Below are 23,468 nucleotides of genomic sequence, written 5' to 3' on the forward strand. Positions count from 1 at the left end.
TGGCTCTCAAAAAAAGGAAAGTCTTTAAAATTAAGAGTTCCCGGCTTTCTGGTTATCACCCCTCCCTGGGTGTTCTAAAAGGCTGGATCTAAATGTCTTTCTTTCAGGGCTTCTGGCTGACAAAGGACACCTGAACACCCACTGATCCAGCCGGGCCTTACTCAGAGGTTTTTCGGGGCGGGCATCTTCCTTCCAGGACTCATCCCTTAGGGTCTGTGGTCCCGGCATCTTCCCAATAGCTTCCTTCCAGACCACCAAGCCTGGGGACTCATGAGGCAGAAGCAAACTTTCCAGAGAGGCTTAAACGGGGTCCAGACCCGTTAGGGGTCCTGGCGACTCTTTTTTCCCGAAAGTCACTGGGTGAGCCAAAGAAACTTGTTCCAGTTCCTTCTCTGCCTGGCGGAGCCCTTCAAAGCCCCGGGGACGCCCAAGCACAGAACGGGCGAGGGGCGCTCCAGAGGGACGCAGGTGAGTCCCACCTGGCCCCAAACTCCACCCCCAGCCGCGCCTGCCAAGCCGGCTCCCTTGGGCGCCCCAGACGCGGAGCGGCTCCTTTTCAGCACCAGCAGTCGGCGGACAGCTCCCGGACGTCGCGCACCCCGCGCCTTGGGCAGAGGAGCCTCGGGGGGCGTCCGGGATCCCCAACTGGCTGCCTCGCGGGCGCCCGCCCCTCGCCCCCTCAAGCGCGGCGGCCTCCCCCAGGGAAAGGGGGCGAAAAGCAACCCGTCGACGCCTCCCCTCCCTCCCTCCCTCCCTCCCTGCCTGCCTCGCTCCCTCCCTGCCTGCCTGCCTTCCAGACTGCCTCTTCTTTTGAGGAGGGCCGAGCCAGGAAGGGGGGAAGAGCGCACCGCGGGAGGGGGGGCGCAAATCGACGCCAGGCTCTCGCGAAGCCGCTCGGAGCCCACCGCGCGGAGACAAGAGCAGCCGGGCTCCAGCGCTCCCCGGCGGCGCCCGCGCCCCTTCTCCGCCCCGTGGGAGCGGCCGGGCTCCAGGCAAGGGCTGCCGGGCGCCGGTGGGCCGCCCGCCCCGTCGCGGCGCCTCCTTAGCTTGCCTTTCTTTCTTCTGCACGCGGCGAGCCGGCCCCTCCGCCACCATTCCCGGCGCGGGGAGGCAGCGCGTCCAGCCCCTGCCGCGGCTCAGCCCGGGCAAGAAGACTTTGGTGGCGGCCGCCGTCGGGGTGGTGATGCTGCTGCTGCTCGTGGTGCTCATCCCGGTGCTGGTCAGCTCGGGCGGGCTGGACGGGCGCTACGAGATGCTGGGCGCCTGCCGCATGGTCTGCCAGCCCTACGCCCCCGGCGCGCCCCCCACCAGCGACGCCCCGCCGCCGCCGCCGCCCCCGCCCTCCACGCTGCTCCAGGGCCCGCAGGGCAAGCCGGGCCGCCCGGGAAAGCCGGGGCCGCCGGGGGAGCCGGGGCCGCCGGGACCCGCGGGGCCGCCGGGCGAGAAGGGGCCCCCCGGGCAGGCCGGACCCCCGGGGCTGCCGGGCCCGGCGCTGGCCAGCGGGGCCATCAGCGCGGCCACCTACAGCACGGTGCCTCGCGTGGCCTTCTACGCCGGCCTCAAGAACCCGCACGAGGGCTACGAGGTGCTCAAGTTCGACGACGTGGTCACCAACCTGGGCAACAACTACGAGGCGGCCACCGGCAAGTTCACCTGCGCCGTCCCCGGCACCTACTTCTTCGCCTACCACGTCCTCATGCGCGGCGGCGACGGCACCTCCATGTGGGCAGACCTCTGCAAGAACGGCCAGGTACGCCGGCGGGCAGGGAGGCGGGGAGCATCGACGGCACCCTCGACAGCGCGCCCGCCCGCCCGGCGCCAACACCGGCGCCAACACCGGCCGGGCGAAATGGCAGACGGACCGGCGGGCGAGAGGCGGCCTTCCAGCGAGCATGGGAGAGGGAAGGGAACAGAACTCTTTGTCGGTCCCTGGGGGTTTGGGGGGAGACGCTGGGTCAAGGGAGAGGAAAAGATACCTACCTTCCTTCCTTCCTTCCTTCCTTCCTTCCTTCCTTCCTTCCTTCCTTCATTCATTCATTCATTCATTCATTCCTCTTTCTCTCAGTCCCTCCTTCCTTTCCCCTTGTTCAAGAATGAAGGTTGGCCATTGTTACCCTAGGGCTCATTTTGTGACAACTTCCTTCCCCCCCCCCCAGCTATGGGGAGCCAGGACCCACATGGACAGGCACTTGCAGCTCCCTCCCATCCAAGGAGCCCCTTGGAGCGCCTTTCCTAGGCGGTGTGTTTTCCCCTCCCTCCACTCTTGGGGACAGGGGTGTCAGCAAGAGCCCCTCGGCTTCCACTCTGGGCAGAGGTGCTCTGCTCCCCCCCTGGCTCTGCCTGCTGGTGGGAGGGGGGGCCTGCCAGAAGCCAGCCTCACTCCGGAAGAGCCATCGAGTTGAAGCTGTTTGCCATAGACCCGGTCAGAGGTGGTCTGCTGAGGCCGGCCAGAGGCCAGCCCTGCATAGATTCAGATCTGAGGAGATCAGGCCGGTCTGCGTCCTCCAGCTCAGGGCCTTCTACTGAGAGAAATCCACTTGGACCCCCTCCTGGTGGGGATCCGTCTGCACCCCCTTCCATTGTGTCTTCCATTGCATGTTCAGGATTCTTTCATCAAAATTGGGGGAAATAGAACTGGGGACACCAAGGGGCAGAGGTCAGCGCCAGGGTCTTAAAAATGCTTTCAGATCTTTGGGAACTGTTGATAGGTCTTTTGACATTTTGTGGGTTATTTGGAAGCAGGGCTGCATTGGGCAAGGACAACGGCCGAAAACTAGAAACTGTTTCAGGCCATTTAAAGATAAAAAAGGATTGCTGGGAGAGGGAAAGAGCTGGGCCAAACTGGGAACTACCCTCTTCTCTTCTTCCTCCTCCTCCTCCTCCTCCTCTTCCTCTGCCCACCCCACCATCACCTTCTTAATCAAACTGCCCCTTTGTGAGAGTGCCAGCTAATCCTGCCAGAGGGAACCGGCAACGGAGCCTTGATGCTTTCTAATTGAATTTCATAATTGAGCCTGACCTCCGCAGAAGGGCTTTTCAAGTGGCTCCCACTGGCAGATCCATCTCTGTCTCCTTTTGTCCGGGCGCTTCCCCTCCGTGGCTGCGTTCCAGGCCAGGAGGCTCCCACCCACCCACCCGCCCATCGAGGGCTGCCCCTTGGAGCTCCGAAGGAAGGGCCGGCCTCTGTTCCCAGCCCGGCTTCAGTCGGGGGGCCGCAGCACGAAGTGGGTGAGAAAAGCCTCCTCCTTCGCCTCCCCGTGAGTGTGGCGGGGGGGGGGGGGCTGCATTAAGAGACGGCTCCTCCGTCTAACATGATCTTGAGCATCAGGCAAAGTGCAGGTGTGCGTGAGAGGCACCCTCGTCTATTGTGTGGCTTATCCCGGTTTCAAGTTTCCACAGAAACACAGGCCAGGGCCTTCAAGGGCTGCCGTCCACAAATAGAAGAGAGTCATTGTTTCCCCTTTTCTGGAGTTGAAGAGCACAAAGCATTCAAGAAACGGGGGGGAGGGAGGGGGGGATCTTTCCTTGAAGGTCATGCTTCCTTTTGCCTCTTAGTGTGTGGCATTGAGTGCTCTGAGTCTCCACCACCGTAGCTTCAATATGCACGAATAGCCAAAGGTTGCATGGATGAGGGAGGGGGGAGCCTGGTTGGCCCTCAGCCTCTGGTGGTAGGAGGGAACGAGAGGGCCTCTGAACATGTGAGAAACGCTGCCTCTGAGCAATCATCGCAACCCATCAGGACCCAAGCAGGATTTCTGCAGCAGGGCAGAAGAGGCAGCTTCTGAGTCCTTCCGGCTTCTTCTGCTCCGCGGCTCTCTTCCCCCGCTGGAGCTGTCCATTGGGAGCTCCCTGAGAGAGCCAGCGTGGGGGTCAGGGCTAGAAGGGGATCTGGGAGGCCAGAGGTCGAATCCACCCGTCTGCCACGGAATCCTGCTGGGTGACCTTGGGCCAGGCACCCTTCTCCCAAAGCTCTCTCAGCCTCGCCTCCCTCGCAGGTCATGGGGAGGAAGGGAAAGGTTTTTGTAAGCTGCTCTGAGACTCCTTCGGAGAGTAGAAAGTGGGATATAAAGAACCAACTCTTCTCCCCCTTCTTCTCCTTCTCCTCCTCCTCCTCACTGGTGCAGCCCCCGGAAGTGCTAGATTGGTTTCTCAGGGCATACTCTGTTAGGCATAGATAGTTAACCACTGAGGGTCGGTCTCCCAGGACGTGTTAAGTTTCCCCGGAAGGACAAAGAGTGACTCCTGCAGGCTGTTTCAGGCTGGGAAGTCTGGGGTTCTTGGCCCCAAGTGGGCCCCTGAGGGCTTAAGACTGGAATTCGGCTTTGGTGAGGGCTGTCCTCATGGCAGACCCAGGAAGGACACGAGGAGAATGGGAAGTATACTTGGACCAGGTTACCTTGAGGTTTTTCCTTGAGGTTTTGCCCCCGGACTGGTAAAAAGGCCGGGCCTGGCTTCAGCATCTCGTTGGAAGTCTTCCGAGAAAGTCTCAGCAGCTTGGGGTGGCCCTGAATTTTCTCCACCGTGCCTCCAGCTCTTTTCACCACAACAAGCCTCCCAGAGGCTGAGCACGACCATCCCGGTCAGAAAGACCTCCAGTCGCTTAACGACGACATGAGGAATAAAAAAGCCACACGCATCCTTTTTTATCGTACGGCGTGTGCGTCGTGTAGCCAGGCGGGCATAGAATCCTAGAGTTGGAAGGGACCTCCAAGGTCATCTAGTCCAACCCCGTGCACAATGCAGGACACTCACAACTACCTGCCCACCCACAGTGATCCCAATTCCATGCCCAAGTGCCTGGAGGAGATTCAGGCAAGGGATGCTGAAGGCGGCTTTGCCATGGCCTGCTGCTGTGTAGTGACCTCTAGTGTTCCTTGGGGGAACTGCAACCCAAATCCTTGGAGGTCTCCCATCCAAATACTACTCAGGGTCGACCCTGCTTAGCTGCTGCAATTTGACAGGGTCGGGCTTTCCCAGGCTGCCCAGGTCAGGGTCCCTTTCATGGAAGTTGGGGAGGGGGTGAGGATTGCACCCCTGCCCATCAGGCTGCTGTAGGGTTGCCAGCTGGCCTATCACAAAGGAGACATTCCTAGTAGCTCTCCGTTCCACCTCGGGAATACGGATCACGGCTGTCTTCGCAGCTGTCCACCCGCGACTATTTACTGACTCTGAAAGGTTTCTTTCATTTCTAACGTCAAGGAAGACAGAGAGAAAAGAGGAGAATTCGCCTCTCCTGCCGCCTGCCAAATCTCTTCTTAAAAGCCAGGTTCAGGCAGGCCTAAAAGGTTCGTTCCCGTCGGGATGTCCTCCCTTCCGTCTGGTCTTCCTGCAACACCCTGCTATTACGTCTCCGATTTCAGCCACCTTATGGAAGCTTTGCAGACCTCAATTTCACGAAGGAGAAACGGCAGGGGCTCCAGCCGGTCTCAGATCCCAGAGAGAAGAAGTAGAAATGTGGCGAGAGGGAGACAGTCGGCCCATTTCACTCTTACAGCTTGTCTTGCAGGGCGGGCTGGGGTCTCCGTTTCAAGGCAGGCTTCTGGGTAGAGCATGCTGAAGTGAAGACTTCCCTCTAGTAACTGCAGAGAATTCCTTCTTGTTACTGAACAAAGTTTGAGTCCAGTGCCCACAAAGGTTCATTCGTGTTTGTGTACAAGAAAGCGTAGGCCTAGAATTCAGTTTTGTTGCATGCACACAGAAGCTGAGACCCAGAAGATATATTCAGGTGAGCAGCCGTGTTGGACCGAAGCAGCAGAACAATTTTGAGTCCAGTACACCTTTAAGACCAACAAAGGTTTATTCAAGGTATGAATTTCTGTGTGCACACACACTTGTTCACATACAATGCCATGAAATGGAAATAATCAGTCCCTAAGAAGTGTGAGAGTAAATTAAAATGCAGCTGAATGAAAATGGCTAAGAAATTCCAAAGATAAATAGGGGGGAAAAATCACCAAATTAGGATGGGTTTGTATTCGCTTGAGACTGAATTGCAGCAGAAACCTTATGGATCCAATCAAGGGGTCTGCATAGGAGAAGAATGAGCAGATGCACAATCAATTGCTATCCGGTGCCAGTGGGCTCAGAATTTGTTCTGCTGAGATCCAGAAGGACACTTGGTGGGTCTTCAAGGTGCCCCTGGACTCAGACCTTGTTCTGCTGCTTCAGGCCAACGTGGCCACCCACCGGAATGATTAAGTTCACTGAATCTGCTCCTCCCCTCCCCAATAGATTAGGTTTAATTTCCACCCAAGACTTCCTTCTTCACACAGATGCTAAACTATTGTGTTCTAGGAGCAAAAAAGGAGGGTGGGTGGGTGCACGGGTGCCTCCCACTCCCGTGTGGCTTTTGCTTACAGCAGAACTGCCTTGCATGTGTGTAAACTGTAGCCACTCCAAAGCTACAAGGGAAGACCAGAGTAGGTTGCCAACTGCCTTGAAGGGTCACCACAAAAACCCCATCCTCTTAACAGAAGGTTGACTCCCATGCTGTGAAAAGCTACAGCTGCCGTCCCTCCCCTTTAACAGAGGTCTTGTGTGTGCCAATGCATGGGCATTTTTCAGGGCACAAAGATGCCACCTGGCAAATAATATCCCAGGCCAGAGACTGAGGCAGGTCTTTGCCCCCAGGATCTTGACAACTGGAGATCACCATGTGGACGCGGGATCGCTCTGGCTGAGAGAGGGGTGGCCACAGGCAGTGAGGGAAAGAGACGTGAGTTACAGGCACAGCCGGGAATCCCTTCCCCTCCCTTTCTGCACAACTCGCTTCAGAAGTGTGACGCATCCTGTCGGATCCTGGTTGTCTTTGACTAGTATTTGGGTGGGAGACCTCGGAGGGTCATGACATGGAGGCAGGCAAGGGCAAACCCCCTCCGAACTCCTCTCACCTGGCGGCCAGACAACCCCAGGCTCTCCTGGCCACACGACACACGTGCCGTCCGATAAATCCTAACAACTTTGGGAAGTGTTATAGAAATGCCATCAGGATTCCCGGTCCAGAGGCTACCCAAGGCCCGTTCTCAAAACACGACGGCGAAATGTCTCTGTTTGTGCATCTTCCATCTACTCCGGCCCTTCCCTTGAAAGAACCTGCAGGTGATTTAGAGAGCGGATTGTCAACTTTTAATTGGGGATGCTCTTGTCACCTTGAATGTCGCACTTGAATTTTCTTCAGGTGTGAGAGAAAGAGAGAAGGCTGGTTAAAGATACATCTTCGTGAACCTTCGTGAATCGTTTGGCAGAGAGGAAAAATCTCAAAGGCCATCAGGCTCGGTGACTTTGAATATTTCATAACTCCCCAATCTGCAAATGTATTTTTCTCCCCTCTGCCATTTTCCCTTGTCCGTTTTGCATTGGGAGGGATGTGTTGGGTATCCTTAGAAGAGAGCAGAGCCCGGAGGTCGCTGGGGTAGAGAATCCCTCCTGGGGAAGGAGGTTTTGGCCTCCTGCTCCCTTGCTCTGGATTTCATGGGCCAGGGTCCCTAATAACCCGGGCACAGATAGTTCTGAGAAGTCCCCACCCCCCACCCCTGCTGGGTGTTAGGAATGTTCCTTATTTGTTTGCAAAGGGGAATAAAGCAGCAGACTGCGTAAAAGAATAAAACAGCTCTATCATAAAGAGAAACAGCTGTGTAGAGCAAGGAGAGGGAGAGGCCTAACTAACTGTTATAACTGTCGCCCCACAGTCAGTCAGTCAGTTGTGGAGGCAGGCAGAGAGGAAGTGAGCTCGGAGGAGCAGGAAGACTTCAACAGAGCCAGCCCGCATGCTGGGGTGATAATTTGAAAAATATCTGGAAGTTTCTGGCCTCACTATGCTAAATGCACATCTCCTCCACTGCCCCCTGCAGGATGCTCTTCATATATGCTGTTGAAGCATGCCCACCGCAAACCTTCCATATTCCAGTATTTTTTAAGTTTCATCGAGTTGGCAGCTTGCCCGGAAGGGCATACACACACGCCCCCTCCAGCTGGGCCTGCTCTTGCATCTTCAAGTCCCAGGCTGGGCTTTTCCCCTGACCCAGAGGTCCCTGTGGCTCCCTACTTCACGTTTGCTAATTGCGTAGCTACGAAGCTCTCCCAACCACTGTAATTTGGGTCAAAACTGACCGGAATTACAGACCTGTCCTGTACCATTCTTCCAGACGTCTGCCACTAGCGTGAAATGAGGATCCAATCGCAGCTAGCAGAATTTTACTCTAGCAGAAGCTTTCTGGGTTTCTTTGGATGCTTTGCATGGATCTTTACCATACAGTCATTTCATGCAGGGGCCTGGAAAACAAACAAATTGTGGGGGGGGGGTCACAATTATCGCAAGATAACAAGTCCTAAATTACAGTTCAACCCAGGAAGGAGGTAGAGGATATTTAGCTAAGGAAAACTGGCTCCTGGAAATGTGTGATAACCAGCTTCAAATGACCTATCCAGTGGTCTGCACTTTTTTCTGATGAAATATGAATTTTATGTCATTAGAGTTCTGGCTGCATTTAATGGCCTTTTGAACCTGCTAATTGGGTCCCTCCAGCCCCCCCCCCTATATAAACCGATTTCATAGCCAGCATAGATTTACTGATAGTTCCTGCAGAAGCGGGTGAGAGGGCTTGTTGTGGAATGAAATTGTACAACAAAACAAAATCAGAGTCCAGCAGGGGCACCTTGAAGACCAACTAAGATTTATTCAAGGCGTGAGCTTTCGAGTGCAAGCACTCGAAAGCTCAACGCCTTGAATAAATCTTAGTTGGTCTTCAAGGTGCCCCTGCTGGACTCTGATTTTGTTTTGTTGTGCTGCTTCAGACCAACACGGCCGCCCACTTGAATCTATCTTTTCAGAATGAAATTGTGTTCGCTTTTAGATTTGCGTGCAGCAACAGAACCTTAAACCCCAAAAAGAATCCCCATTTACAAACCGGCACAGAAATCAGAGTGTCTGTCCCCCTGCACCCCTCATTAGGGTAATTGGCCCTTCAATTATCCATTTCCTGATCTCGGTTCCTATTTGCAAGCCAGGGGGCTTTAAAAAGAATCCGGGATTACCACCACATCCCTGACCCAGCCGCTCTGCCTGATTGCTATATCAATAAAGCTTTGCAAGCCAGCTCTGAGCATATGAAAGCGGAAATATGGTTCTCGGCAAAAAAAAAAAAAACCCAAAATTGCTTCAAACTGAGTCTGAAAAATAACAGGAGACCCCATAATCTCTGTGGGTTAGCTGCTCAATGAATGAAGAATCTGTAATAACCTTGCGAACAAATTCAGGTGGGGGGGAGCCATGTTGGTGCAGAATCGAATTCTGTTTCTCTTCCAGGCAGCATTAGATTCATACTTTGGGCGCACGGAAGCTTCTACCCAGAATCAAACTTTGTTGGTCTTAAAGGTGCCCCGGCCTCAAACTTCCTTCCTAGGAAAAAACTGAGGCTGTTCCTAAAACAAAATGCCTAAGGTGGAAATATCCAAGGATCAAACAACAAGGTCTCTGGTTAGAAGTGCCAGTTTTAAACAGACGTTAAACGTTGTCTTGAACCGCAGATGAATATTTAAGCAATTTAAGTTGATATTAGCAGAGTAGCGGTTTGAGTTACAGAGCATGGAGTGAGGTTAGATCCCCCCCTGCTTCCATGCCTGCAACAGGGAATGCAGTCTGAAGTTTGTAGACTTTGATCTGAAATTAAAACATGGGATTTGCAGTGTCACTGCACGTTATTGTTAGCGAGGCGGTAGCCTTACCGAGTGAAATCAAACCAGATCCTTGCTGGAGCAGACAGGCTAGCGATCGCCTCCTCTTTCCGCCTGCAAGGAGAGAGAGAGAGAGAGAGAGAGAGGATTTTCCGCCTCTGTCTTCTGGCCTACCTGCCCTTTGTTCGAGCCACAAGGCAGCGGACGGACGCCGTAGAGATGGAGTGAGAGCTTCTTTGGCCAAGTTATCTCCAGGTGAGACCACCCAGAACAGACCTTGTCCCCACACCGTTGGTTAGTTCTTCTCTTCCTGCTGTTCCCAGGAAGGGGTCCTGTCGGGCATTTGGCCTCCCCAAATCTCTGACCCTTCCTAGGTATATTCAGCAACAGGACCAAGTCTGAGCCCAGGGGCACCTTGAAGACCAGCAAAGTGTAATTCCGGGTGTATGCTTTTGTGTGCAGACACACCTCTTCACATCTATTGAAACACGCTTCCTAAAACATTGAGGGGGAGATTATTTGCCAGGAAGGCCTGATTGGAATCAACATGCATAAGTAACGAGTGATAAATACTGCTAAGATTGGAATGCTCCCTGAAGGCCTGTGAAGAGCAGCAAATTAGCACACAAATAAAGGAGTTAACAGATGTGAGAACCAAGTCTGAGTCCAGCCATCCCTTTAAGACCCAGGAATTTTAATTTGGGGTGTAAGATTTCCCGTGAAAAACCTCTGAGTGGAAGTTAACTTAGACATCAAGCACGTCAAGTGCTCAGAGGACGTTACCAAAACATTTCCTCCAGTGCCTCTTCAAGCTCAGACTCCTTGGAGGGCAAAAGGTGCTTAGATGGTGTGAGGAGGGGGAGGTGGGTGTACTGTGCCCCCACCCCCCAGTTGTTAAGGGCCACCAACACTGGCATTAGTGCTCATTCCCAGTGTGGGGCAGTGGCTAAAAAGCAACAAGCTCTAATCTGGAGAACCAGGTTTGATTCCACACTCCTCCTCCAAATGCAGCCAACTGGGCAAGCTTGGGCTAGTCAAGGTTCTCTTAGAGCTGTTCTTATAGATCAGTTCTCTCAGAGCTCTCTCGGCCCCAGCTGCATCACAGGGTGTCTGCTGTGGGGAGAGGAAGGGACAGGGGTTTGTCAGCCACTTTGGGGTAATGAGCTGCGGGGTATCTCAAGCCAACTGGTCTTCTTCTTCTCCTCCCTCCAATGACGTTGCATCCTCCGCCTGTCCCCGGTCACCCCGGATGAAAGATGCCCGATCGTTCTGGCCGTAAATCAGCCGTGGCAGCTGGGGACCGGCAACGTCCCATGTAATTGCTGTCTCCCGGTGATCAGAGCTCTTTCCATCTCCGGGGGAAATAACTCACCTCTCAGAGGCTGCAACCCTTCTCATGAACTCCTTTTGCGGCTCTCTGCTGCCCCAAGGGCCCTGCCGGCAGCGGCATGGGAGGCCAGTTCAGGTGAGCTCTCGGCAGGTGCACCCAGGAGCAGGGGGGAGGGGGCTTCAAGAGGATTTACTCCCCAGCCCACCTCATATTATTTTACTTATCATTGATTCTGGTTTTATGCCGACCCTCCCGGTTAAAACAACATAAAACGCATCATCGTGAACAATTGTTAAAATACATTGAACATACGCGTTAAAAGCCTTGAAGTACGTAAGCATGTTCATTCGCTGCCTACTTCATCCCTGTTTTGGGGGGAGGGAGAGGGGGACGGACATATCATTCCGGTGATGCTCTAATTGGGAGGCCAGTGGTTTTGAAGGCCCCTTCCCACCTCATCCGTCCTCCTGGCAAAACACCTTTCTTGCAAGCCCTCTGGTAGCACTTAAGGTCCTGCAGGGCTCCACCAGGTTTGGGGCCAGGTCCCAAAAGACCCTCCCCCCCCTTGCGGACTCCAAACTGGCCCTACCTTAAACAAATAGGAGTCACCCCATCTCCCGCTAACGTTTTTATTTGCAGCCTTTTCCCCGTGACAAATTGCTGTGACTGGGACAAATTGCAAGACAGATGGGTATTGATTTTGTAACTCTGACGGCCCCCTCCCTTCAAGATCCCGGGAACTGCTCTTTCGTGAAGGTATTGAGGTTTCTGAGCTCTATAGACTTGCTGTCTCCCGGCTTCATAAGGGAAAGAAAGAGCCGTTCGGTGAATTTAAATCTCTTGTGTAGACGCAGGGATAGCGGTCCCCAGTTCCCCCGTCTTGAGGAGAGAGGCTGAGATCTCCTCTAGCACAGGAGTGACAATTAACGGGCAAGAAAGAAGCTATGCGCCGGATATGTCCCCGGCCTCTTCAGCCCTCCCAGCCGGTGAACGTCAGGCAGTCCCTGGACTGCGGAGGAAGGGCTTGGGGGCTCCTAAAGATGCGCAGAGTAGAGCTGCCATGTAGACAACAGCTCACAGGTAGTCCAGCCCAATGCCCTCCCCTGTTAGTTGGAACATGCAAGATCTGCAGTGTGCATGGTTGAGCAGAATAGGATGAGTGTCCCGCAGGGGGCGTCGGAGGAGAGGTGCAATTAGCATAGTTAGATCAGGAATTTCCTGGTGATTTTCAAATATTCCCCTCCAGCTTCCTGATTGGCTCAGCAGGAGACTCCTGCTTTCTTGAGCACCCTTCCTCCCTGCTCGCCTCCAGAACAGAAGGAATGACTGCCGACAACAGTTAGACAGTTAGGAATCTCTCTCCTCTTTCCACACAAAGCTTGTTTTACTCTTCACAATAAGCAGTCTGGTGCTCCACTCCTGCTTCATGTAGTCATGCTCTGCCAACACTTTCCCACTCAGGGACAGTGTACTACGGTACACCCCAGTGTGCTGGCATTTGTGCTAGCAGCAGTGCCCAGTGTGCATGCCTCACTGGAAAGGCAGTTGTCGCTCTTAGCATAACACTGCAATCCATGCGCATTAAACATCTGGGATTCCACCTCCCCCCCCCAGCAGCTGTGCAACTTCTAGGGCAAAGGTGGCCAAACTGTGGCACGTGCTGGCAGGGGCTCATGGGAATTGTAGTCCATGGGCATCTGCAGAGCCGCAGTTCAGCCTCCCCTGTTACTGTGGGTCCTCCCTGGCTATTGGCAGTTGCCCAGTCCATGCCGGGAAACTCCTGGAGATCTGAGGCTGCAACCAGGAAAGGTCAGGGACTCTTGGTGGGGTGCAGAGTCCCCCCTCCAAATCATTCATTTTCTTCCAGGAGAACTGATCTCTGTGGTCTGGAGAGGCGCTCTCATTCCAGCGGATCCCCAGGTCTCACCTGGAGGCTGGCAACCCTGGCGCCATCAGTTTCCAGCCACTGACTGGGAGGGTAAACGCCTAACTGCTCCCATCAGATTTTGGCTGCCCGGAAGCCCTGGGGAATCCGCCTGCGGCTTTCTGCTGCCTGCCTGATCTGCCTGCCCCTCCCTCCCCCCCCCAGCATCCTCTGCAATGTTATAATCGTGGTGGTGGTGGGGGGGTGCCCACCTCTTGGCTGGCATGCCGTTTTATGGGACCCCCTGGAAACAGGGTCCCCACCCCAAGGAGCTGCTCGCCGTAGCCCTCCTCCTAGCGCCCGGGGAGACCCGCCCAGTGCTCCGGGGTCGGCTGTGGGCGATTAGCATTCTCTCCTGGCGGCGCTCAGAGCCGCGCATGCCGGCGGGGGAGCAAGGATTTGGGCCTCCGGTTGTCAATATCACTTTGAGTCTATTGTGCTGCCTTGACAATAATTGGCCACCTCCAGCCACAAATCCATCTCTCCCGAGGAGCCGTGGCCACGCGGGGGGGGGGGATCGAAGCGGTGGCAGCGAGAGGCAGGCCCTGCCCCTGCGTTTCTAGGTCACCCGCCTGATTCGTGGCTCGCAGGAGGGGGCCTCGCAATAAGATGGGCTCCCTCAGGCCGGGTGGGTTTTGCCCGCACCGAAGGGGACTCCGGACCGATCTCGCCAAGGCACGCCATGCCAGGCGCATGCCACAGCCCACCGGGTTGTCTTCGGAGGGAGCGACACAGCGCACTGTTCTTTTGACTCCCGTCCTCTGCGTTAATTAACCAGCAGCCGCCGGGCACCCGGCTGGAAACCGCAAAGGCCGGCTAGAGTCCCCGTGGGCAGACTGGGGGTCTTGACGGTCGCCAAGAGATCATCAGCAGAGCTGACGTTTCAATTCCAAAAGGCCTGCTGTCAGCTTTCAAAAGTATTAAATTCAGGGGTTGCAGCTTGTTTTGAAATTCTGATGGCTTTCGCAGGGCCCGAGCCGGACGCTCAGGGATGCCAGTACAGTCCCACACGGGCAAGGGAGTCCGGCTGCCCCCCACGGTTTGCCTGGGCTTCCCAGGGGTGGGTCCAGCCTGCCCTGTTTCTTTTATATCGTGACAAAACCAGCAGGCAGGTAGTTTCCGGTGGGTGGCCAAGCTGGTCTGAAGCCACAGAACCAGTCCGGTGGCACTTTGAAAGCCAAGAATGTTTAATTTGGGGTGTAAGCTTTCACGTAGACCCATCAGGAAACCCTGTTGGTCTTCACAGTGCCACTGGCTCAAACTTTGTTCAAAAAGAATATATATTACAAATGCAGCACCTTTTCCATATTGCAGAACTGGCCGTCGGAAAATACGAGCGGCTTCAAAACGGGTTCTGTTCTATTATTGTGAAATTCCTTGGGGGAAACCTCTGGATTTCTCCGTAACTCTCAGATCCCTGCCTTCCAAATCCTTCCAACAACCTCCCAAATTAGTACTAGCTGTTTATTTCGGGGGGGGGGGGGATGTAAATTTCCAGGGTTGAAGCACGGAATTCCTTTTCAAGAAATTACACCTAATTCCACTTGTGTTCTGTTTGCTCTTTTTTAAACGTTTGCTTCATTTCCGAGTTCTTCGCAGGGTGCTTTTATGATGAAGTGATCTGGCTCTTCTTGGCATTCTGCGTGAGCCATCTCCCCCTCCCCTCCCGCCTGTTTTTTAATTCTCAGCGCTGAGAATCAGGGCTTTGCCCTTGCAGTGAGCTGCTCTGTTGCCCTCTGCATTTCCCCAGGCCACGACATGTCCTGCAGGCAAGGCTGCAGGACTCAGTTCCTCATGGATGAGAGCACCAAGACTTTGCAGGGAGGGCCTCTGTTAGGGGGGCTTCATTTGCAAATGCACAAGCAGAGCTCAGGAGAATCACGGCTGCTCTTTCCACCGGCCGCAAAGCTGCCTTCCCTGGGCCTGATTCCCCGAAGGCAGCCGCTGAAGGGCTTCCCCGGGCTGCCCTTGGCCTGCGTGGTGGAGTGGTTAAAGAACGGTGGACTGTCATCTGGAGAACTGGGTTTGCTTCCCCATTCCTCCTCCACGTACAAACCTGTCACAGTCCTGCTGGAGCTCTCTCAGCCTCCCCTCCCTCACAGGGTGTTTGTGGTGGAGAGGGGCAGGGAAAGGGGTTTGTAATTCGCTTGGAGACTCCTTTGGGTAGGGAAAAGGGGGGTACAAAAACCCCAACTTCTTCTTCTTCTTCTTTAACCGTGGCTCAGCTCTCTGATCTCCAAACTGAAGACAGCACATTCAAGATGCTCATACACCTGTAAGTTTATGCCCGGAATTAAACTGGGGTGGTCGTAAAGTTGCTCCTGGACTCAGGCTTTGTCCTGTCGCTTCAGACCAACACGGCCGCCCACCAGGGTCCCCATTAGCTCTTGGCCCCTTTTGCTGACATCCCCGATGACTCACAGCCAAAGCCATAACAGTGCCATGACTGAATGGGGGGATTTGAACTCGCACTCTCTCTAGTGAGACCCAAGCAGGAGTTCATTAGAGGGGAGGGGAGGCATAAGAACTTATTACAAAAGTGGACTCATCCTCACCAAGTTGAGTCATGCCCAGTTTGGGAATGCTGGAAATGCTCCCGGTTCAAACAGGATCGCTTCCGACATCCAGGAAGGGTGGGGGGCCTCCTGGCCGGTGGGTTATTCTTGTGCCTGGCCGCGTGGCTTAAAATCCTGGGCCGCAGGTGGGGCTGTACGTGGATGGGACCTGCTTTGTGCTCAGCATGCGTGGAGAAGGGCAATATACACATTTAGTAAATAACTAAATTAATAGATAATCCTACCATCTCACAGGTTTGAGAAGGTTTTCTGATTTTCTGTTTCGCCGCCTGGCAGAACAGCGGGGCAAAAGAGGCCCAGAGGCTGCTGTGGGTCTCCTGCAAGCCCCACATTGTCGGTAGGCAGCATTGACCCACTGTGATGCCCTGCAGGCAGGGACAAACTCCTCACAGCCTGGAAGGCCGGCAACTGCAGGGCTGCTGCAGGTAACCCTCTGCCCTTCTCCAGCCCTGTGACCCTAAGGAAGGAATTATAGGTTCCAGTCACGTGTCTCCAACAGTATGGCTCCCAAACATCTGGAATCTGGGTGAGGAGTCACATCTGGAAGGCCTGCCCAGCAAGCGTGTGCCCCAGCCCCTCTCTGCAGCACTGCTGCCTTGGACCCAGCCTCTCCCTAGCACCCTCCGCCTGCCCAAACCCAATCAGCGACTTGCCCCCACTAACCCTCAAGCCCATCTCCCTGACACTCACCTTGGAAAGAAATCCACCTGGTAGGAGGCCCGTTCCGGAGCGACAATTTATCTCCGCTAGTTAGAGGACGGTGTCATAACGGGCTCGTGGGCTGTGACAAGGCAGTTCCTTAACGAGGGGAGATAAATGGCCCCGTGACAGGCCGGGAACTGCCGCTCTCCGCCACGGGGGATGAGCCAGCCGAGCCGAGCCCAGCCGAGGAGGCCCATTGGGGGAGGCGGGAAGTTGGGGAAGCAACACAGCGATGGGGAGGACAGAAATAGCGCCGGCCGCGGCACAGGGGGCTGTCTGGATCCGTCCCGGATCCTCAGTCAAGCGTCTTGTCGTGACAGCTCTCGCCGGGTATTTCTTAATTCCATTTCTAATTGCTAAAAGACGGAGGTTCAAGCCGCCATTCCGGCTCAGCGGGCGAATCCCCCGCCTGCAAGCAGCAGCCCCCCCCCACAGGCGTGGCCCTCTATGCGGTTCCTGCTCGTCTTCTTTGATGGCAGAGATGGACGTGGCTGAGGGGCAATCGGGAAAGCTCCCTCCGGTCCGGTGATGGAGGAGCCCACTCCCCACAGATGTACATGCCGTGCAGAGGGAGAAAGGAGAGGAGCAGGATCAAGCAGCTGGTTGGGGGGCAGAAACTCCAGCCTCCTGTACACGGGGTGAAGGCCGCCCCCTGCTTTACCCTATCATGACCCCAGAAAGCACATTCCTGGGGGCATGTTCTTGGGGGCTTCTAATGCAGACTCTGTAAATCAGTCCTTGCCAACCTTGGAAGGCAGGTACAGGTGAGTCAGGCTGTCTCCAGCTTGTACAAGATGCATTCTGTACACTCCCCAACTTGCACCTGTCAAAATGACAGGTTCAGGTTCTGGCGCACATAGAAGAGCCTTTCTCAGCTTTTTTTTTTACTGTTGGAAACCCCCCGAAACCTTCTTCAGGCCTCGAGAACCCCCAGAAGTGGTGCGATTGTGCAGAACCAGGCTGGGAAGCAGAGCTGTGGACATGCCCGCCTGGGGCCCCTCCCCTCCAGGTCTTTCCCTGTCAAGCCCCTGACCCTGGCCCATCCCGGGTGGTGGCTGGAGAACAGCCACACTGTGGAGCGCGAGATGGGAGCACAGAGCAGGATTTTCAGGATCCTGCGGCTAATGACAGCCTCCTTCACCTTGGGCTTGCGAGCACCCAGCCGCTGCGCCTCGGCTGGAGACACGGAGTCCTAATTAAGAGCTCTTTTCCTCTCTCAAGAGAGAGAGAGAGAGAAGCTGCTCACGTGGGCCGCAGTTCTTGAGAGGCAAAGACGCCTGCCTTCCCGCTGTCTAACACCCACCAAGGAGGCCAGAGGAGAGGAGAGGAGTGCGTAAAAGGAGAGATCTGCTCCTGACACACCAGCCGCCGCACCCTCCATTTACACCCGGAAGGCGTGGGAACATGACAGCGAGAACAGAGGACACCACGCCATGCCGGGTGGATTGGGAAGCCGGAGCAGAGGCAAGGGACGCTCCCCCAGTGACGAGGAAGAAGGAGAAGGAGAAGGAGAAGGAGAAGGAGAAGGAGAAGGAGAAGGAGAAGGAGAAGGAGAAGGAGAAGGAGAAGGAGAAGGAGAAGGAGAAGGAGAAGGAGAAGAAGAAGAAGAAGAAGAAGAAGAAGAAGAAGAAGAAGAAGAAGAAGAAGAAGAAGAAGAAGAAGAAGAAGAAGAAGAAGAAGAAGAAGAAGAAGAAGAAGAAGAAGGAAAAGTGTGGGGTGGGCGTACCTTGCTTTTTACCACCTGGAGGAGTCTCAAAGCGGCTTACAATCGCCTACCCTTCCTCTCCCCACAACAAGCACCCTGTGAGGTAGGTGGGTGGGGAATGCTCTGAGAGAACTGGGGATGGCCCAAGGTCATGCAGCAGGCCTCAAGTGTCTCAAAGTGGTCTGGAAGAAATTCACCTCCTGACCCCAAGGTGGCAATTGGCATTTCCCTGGGCATGCTAGAAAGGGCCACAAGAGCAAGCTCTGACACAATCCCTCCTGCCCACCCACTCACCATCTGCCCAAGTTCATAAAATCAGCCTCTCTGTCAGATGGCTCTCCAGCCTCTGCTTAAAACTTCCACAGAAGGAGAACCCACCACCTCCCGAGGGAGCCTGTTCCACTGAGGAACCTCTCTAACCGCGAGGAACCTCTTCTGGAGGTTTCGCCAAAAGTTCTTTGGAATCCATTTCAACCCATTAGTTCTGGTCTGACCCTCTGAGGCAACAGAAAACAACTCTGCTCCATCCTCTATATCAGGGGTAGTCAAACTGCGGCCCTCCAGATGTCCATGGACCACAATTCCCAGAAGCCCCTGCCAGCAAATGCTGGCAGGGGCTTCTGGGAATTGTGGTCCATAGACATTTGGAGGGCCGCAGTTTTGACTACCCCTGCTCTATATGATAGTCTCGAGTTCAAATTTTGCCTTGCCCATGAAATCAATAGACATCCAGTCACAGTAGCTACAAGGATTTTGTGAGGGTTGCCCTGAGATAATGTATGGGAAGGGTTTGGGACACTTGAAAGTACATTCAGGGTAAGTATTATGGTCTGCTTCACTATCCCAAGGAGTCTCAAAGTGGCCTTCAATCGCCTACCTTTCCTCTCCCCACAATGGACATCCTGTCAAGGAGGTGGGGCTGAGGGAGCTCTGAGAGAACTGGGACTGGCCCGAAGTCACCCAGCTGCCTGCATGAGGAGGGGGGGAATCGAACCTAGTTCTCTAGGGAAGAAGCTGCCTCTCTTCACCACCACACCAAACTGGCTCTCATGTATATAGCAGAGGTTCTGTAGTGTGGGGGGGGCAAACTGCAGCTCTCCAGATGTCCATGGACTACAGTTACCATGAGCCACGGACATCTGGAGACCCAGCTTTTGGCCATTCCTGTCCTATAGGTTCAGGAGGCACCAGAAGGCAGGAAGTTTTCCCCTGCTTCTATCAAGCTTCCTTCTCTAGCCTGGGTCCTAACTCTGATCAGTGTTATTCATGCATAGACTGGGTGGCTGATGGACCCCCCCACCGCAACCATCTACCTCCAGGCAGTGACATTGAGCCGCACAGCAAAAGGCTGGAAACCTCCGCTTCCTTTCTGCCCGAGGCCAGCACCCTCCGAGGTGGATACGAAGGCAGGGCCTCCCTTTCTATCAGCCGCCCTGAAATTCCACGGCATTGTTTGCTTTTAATCACAACGGGATACCTGCGGCAGCGAAGGTCTGATCCCCATTTTTGGAGGTGCGCTGGCGGAAAGAGCAGAAGGCTCCTTGTGCAGAAGATTCGTTGTGGCAGAAGGTTAATCGGCCACGGGGGTTCTGCCTGTTTTTGCAGAACAACAAGGGGGAAGATGGTGACGGTTAAAAATAACAACAAAGCAGCCATCCCCGGACAGAGTCACGGGCTGAACTTCGGCATGTGAAACCCAGAATTTTTATGGCAGCGGTTGGGCTGCGGGCGACTGGACATGCCCCGAATCCGCTGCATCTCTCGGGAAATCTTCTCCGTTTAATGTTATTGTTGTTTTTTTTAAGTAACAAGACTCTACTCCTTATGTTAGTCACGGGGAACAAATTCTAAGTTAGTAAAGCCATCTCGGTGCACGAATGTTACTGAGGTGGAGTTTCAGGTATATTGTTGCCACACCGGTTACGGTTCATTTGTTTTTCCAATCCTTTAGGGCAGGATTTCTTCTCTACCTTAGACAAGCAGATTCTGAAGAAGAGCTGGTCTTTAGTACCCCGCTTTTCACCGCCCAAAGTTGTCTCCAAGGGGCTTATAATCCCCTTCCCTTTCCTCTCCCTGCAACAGACACCCTGGGAGGGAGGGGAGGCTGAGAGAGCTCTAAGAGAAATGTGACTAACCCAAGGTCACCCAACCAGCTACATGGGGGAGGAGGAGTGGGGAATCAAGCCCGGATCCCCAGATTAGAGACCACCACTCTTAATCACTACACCAATTGTATGGCCCTCCAAAATAGGCGCAGTTTTCTTTGCCGGCAAGCCAAAACTGCCCGACAATCCTTGGATCTCCTACACCAGCGGTAGTCAAACTGTGGCCCTCCAGATGTCCATGAACTACAATTCCCAATTCATGGGAATTGTAGTCCATGGACATCTGGAGGGCCGCAATTTGACTACCCCTGTCCTACACTATACAAACCATATGATAAATCAAATAGAAGGTTGGAATTCAAAGCAAGATGGGGTCCAGGTCTGTCCTGGATGCCAAATAACGGGGGAGGGGAACGCCGCTAAAATCATTGGAGGCTTTACTCTGGACAGGAAAGCTGCAGAAGCAGGAAGGTGGACCCCCTTTGGTGACTGCCACTGACGGCTTTGCCCTGTCCCTGTCGGTCCTCTCCCCCTCTCCCTCCCTCTCTGTCTTGCTCCTCCACCCGCCTCCGCCCTCTCCCGCTGCAGGTGAGGGCCAGCGCCATCGCTCAAGACGCCGACCAGAACTACGACTACGCCAGCAACAGCGTCATCCTGCACCTGGACGCTGGGGACGAGGTGTTCATCAAGCTGGACGGGGGCAAAGCCCACGGGGGCAACAATAACAAATATAGCACCTTTTCTGGCTTCATCATCTACTCAGACTGAGGGCGGCCCAGGTGGGCGGGCCTCCCAGCCCCCCATGGAGTCCTACAAAAGGCAAAGGTGGCAGAGGAACCCTCTTGTCTCCTCTTCCAAGGAACATCGTGGGCATGGCTGGACTCCTCCACCAGCGGCCAGGAGATGCGGTTACTGGGGGGCTGTTGTCCTTGCCCCCTCCCGGGGGTGCACCGCGGATGAACAACAGGTGATTCAAGATCACAGCAATTCCCATTGTCCATTCTTCTCTCCGGGCATCTGCTGGAGGGATGCTGGCCATGAAGCCTTCAGGAGGGACGTTTGTTCATGCAAAGAGGTCTGAAGGGTGTCAAAGCCTTGCTAAAGGGACCAGGGGAGGGGGGGGAGAGGTTGCGGGGTGTGGAATCCGGAGAGCCAGCCATTTCATGAAAGCATTCGTACATCTCTATCCCATGGGACTTGTTGGCGGGAAACGAGAGGAGGACATTTTAATCCGGGTCGCTAAACCTGCATCCCGAAAGCACCGGTGTTTCAGATCTGCTCGAGTTCAGGACAGAATGTGGGATTTCCGTCTCTGTGTGCTGTCACGCGCACTAATGCTTAAATCCATCCTCGTTTGAAATGCGGGGAATTCATCGTCTGAAATGCAATTAATATCTATGTGTTCAGTTTTTAAAAAAATGTTGACAGCCCAGCCTTTGCAAAGTCCTGTGAAGTTTCGGAGTTGGTTTGACTTCCCTTCATGGGGGTTGCCAAATTTTTCGGAAGTCGCTGGCCAGTCCTTGGTTGCTGTCCTGAAGAAGTCAACAGTCCCTTGATTATCCCGGAATCTTTAGGGACCCTCATTGGTCCATCACAACGTCAAAATGCAGAATACTGACCAAACCAACGCAGCATGCAGTCATGCCAGGACTCTGACCCCCGCTTGTGACTCGTTGTAGACCTAGGTGACACCTTAGAGCATGAGAAGCCATCCTTCCCAGTTGTTTACCTGAACAAGTTTCCGTTATCTCGTAAAGGCCCCACTTCTCCTTCAAAAGGGTACCCACCAAATTACAGTGGGTCAAAAAGAAGATTGACCCAAGATTCTCTGTGACCCCAAACATCCCCCAAAGAATTTCCTGGAGTGCACTCACACACCCTCCACACCACATTATCACAGGTAACCCTATTTCCACAGAGAGATTCCCCCAACTTGTGTACATATGGACAGTATATATGTGTATATTCTTCAGGTAGGTCCCATTACAGGAAATACTATGTTTATATCATGAGAGAAGCACAATGGAACAGGATCGACTCTGGCTTTCTCCTACAGAAGGGCTGTCCCAACTGTGGCTCTCCAGATGTCCATGGACTACAATTCCCAGGGGTCCATCAGGTGGCAGGGGCTCCTGGGAATGGTAGTCCATGGACATCTGGAGAGCCACAGTTTGGCCGCTCCTGGCCTAGGGGGTAACCATCCTCAATTTCTCTCCCGTCCTAATTTGGCATCCAGGAGTGGGATAGTTTTTCAAGGATTCCTGGGGAGGGGCGGGGGAGACCTGTGGAATAGGGTGGGGGGGGAGCTGATTTTTATTACAGATATCCAAGCAAAATCCATGGATCTTAATAAGAACTGTGAACTTCCCTGAGTCTCTGTCTTTTCTTCTGCAGGCTGATCCTGTGGTGTTTGGGGTTTTTAGCTCTGTTGCAGTGGGGATTGGGTCCTTTTGTCCAGGAGGACAGGAAAAGAAGATTCACACATACACGTTCTTCAGATTCATAGCAAGGAAATCCGTCTTTTGACTAATCCCCCCCCCCTCTTGCAAATGACTTCACTCTCATCATGGGATTAAATAGGTCTAGCTTAACGGGGTCATGCCTGCTTTTTAACAGGGAGTGTCTGGACATCTTGACCTGACTTTGACTCAGACAATATATCGGTTGCAAGTGAATTTGTTTCCTGAGTTTTCTGGGGAGAAGCAGCTGCAACCTCCCTCTGATACCATTTTCCTGACCCAAAACGGCTCTGGGGAACACTTGTAGGCCTATTCCTATTTCCTTGACCCTGGAACATGCCTGTGAGGCAAAGTTAGGTCTGAAAAACTCCTGCACTACGGGCTAAAAAGATGAACTAGGAAAGAAGATGAACAAGGACAAGGGGCCGTTTTTTGTGATTTGTTTGTTCGAGGGTCCTTTGCAGGCATGAGGAATTCCACATTGTCCTGTGCGGGGCCCTTGTTGCTTTGGATGGTCTTGGCATGGAAATCTTGCAGACGGAGTGTGTCCCAGGAGCGCACTGCTATGTGGTCACAGCTGGCGCTCGCCACATTGGGAGAGAAAATCTGAGACAAAGTGTGAATCCAGACTGGCAGTTCCTCCCTCAGTTCTGCAGTAGAAAATGTTTGTGTTGGGTTTTGGTCCGACAACTAAGTAGGTCCAGAACACATTTCTCAAGTCACAATTTATATATATATATATATATATATATATATATATATATATATATATATATATATATATATATATATATATATATATATATATATATATATATATATATATATATATATATATATATATATATATAAAAAAAATCAGGGCTTCAGTGGTGTGTTTTCCAGGCAGACCCCAAATCCCCTTCATTTTGGATGGAGGCACTGCTGCTGATTTGTTGCTTATTCCAGCGAAGGGTTCCACTTCCAGGTTTTCTCGCTCAAAAGCTCTTCCTGCA

At 53.8% G+C, this 23,468-nt stretch overlaps 1 protein-coding gene across 1 annotated transcript; it reads left to right on the forward strand.

Moving 5' to 3' along the window:
- Window positions 1-825: 825 nt before the first annotated feature.
- C1QL1 (complement C1q like 1) lies at window positions 826-22,252 on the forward strand. The gene is made up of 2 exons (XM_077315112.1): window positions 826-1,750; window positions 20,603-22,252. The coding sequence occupies exons 1-2, from the start codon at window positions 1,184-1,186 to the stop codon at window positions 20,780-20,782; spliced, it is 747 nt and encodes a 248-aa protein (XP_077171227.1). The 5' UTR covers window positions 826-1,183; the 3' UTR covers window positions 20,783-22,252.
- The last annotated feature ends 1,216 nt before the right edge of the window (window positions 22,253-23,468 follow it).

This window comes from Paroedura picta, chromosome 16 (genome assembly GCF_049243985.1).
Source record: "Paroedura picta isolate Pp20150507F chromosome 16, Ppicta_v3.0, whole genome shotgun sequence".
NCBI classification, from domain to species: Eukaryota; Metazoa; Chordata; class Lepidosauria; order Squamata; family Gekkonidae; genus Paroedura; species Paroedura picta.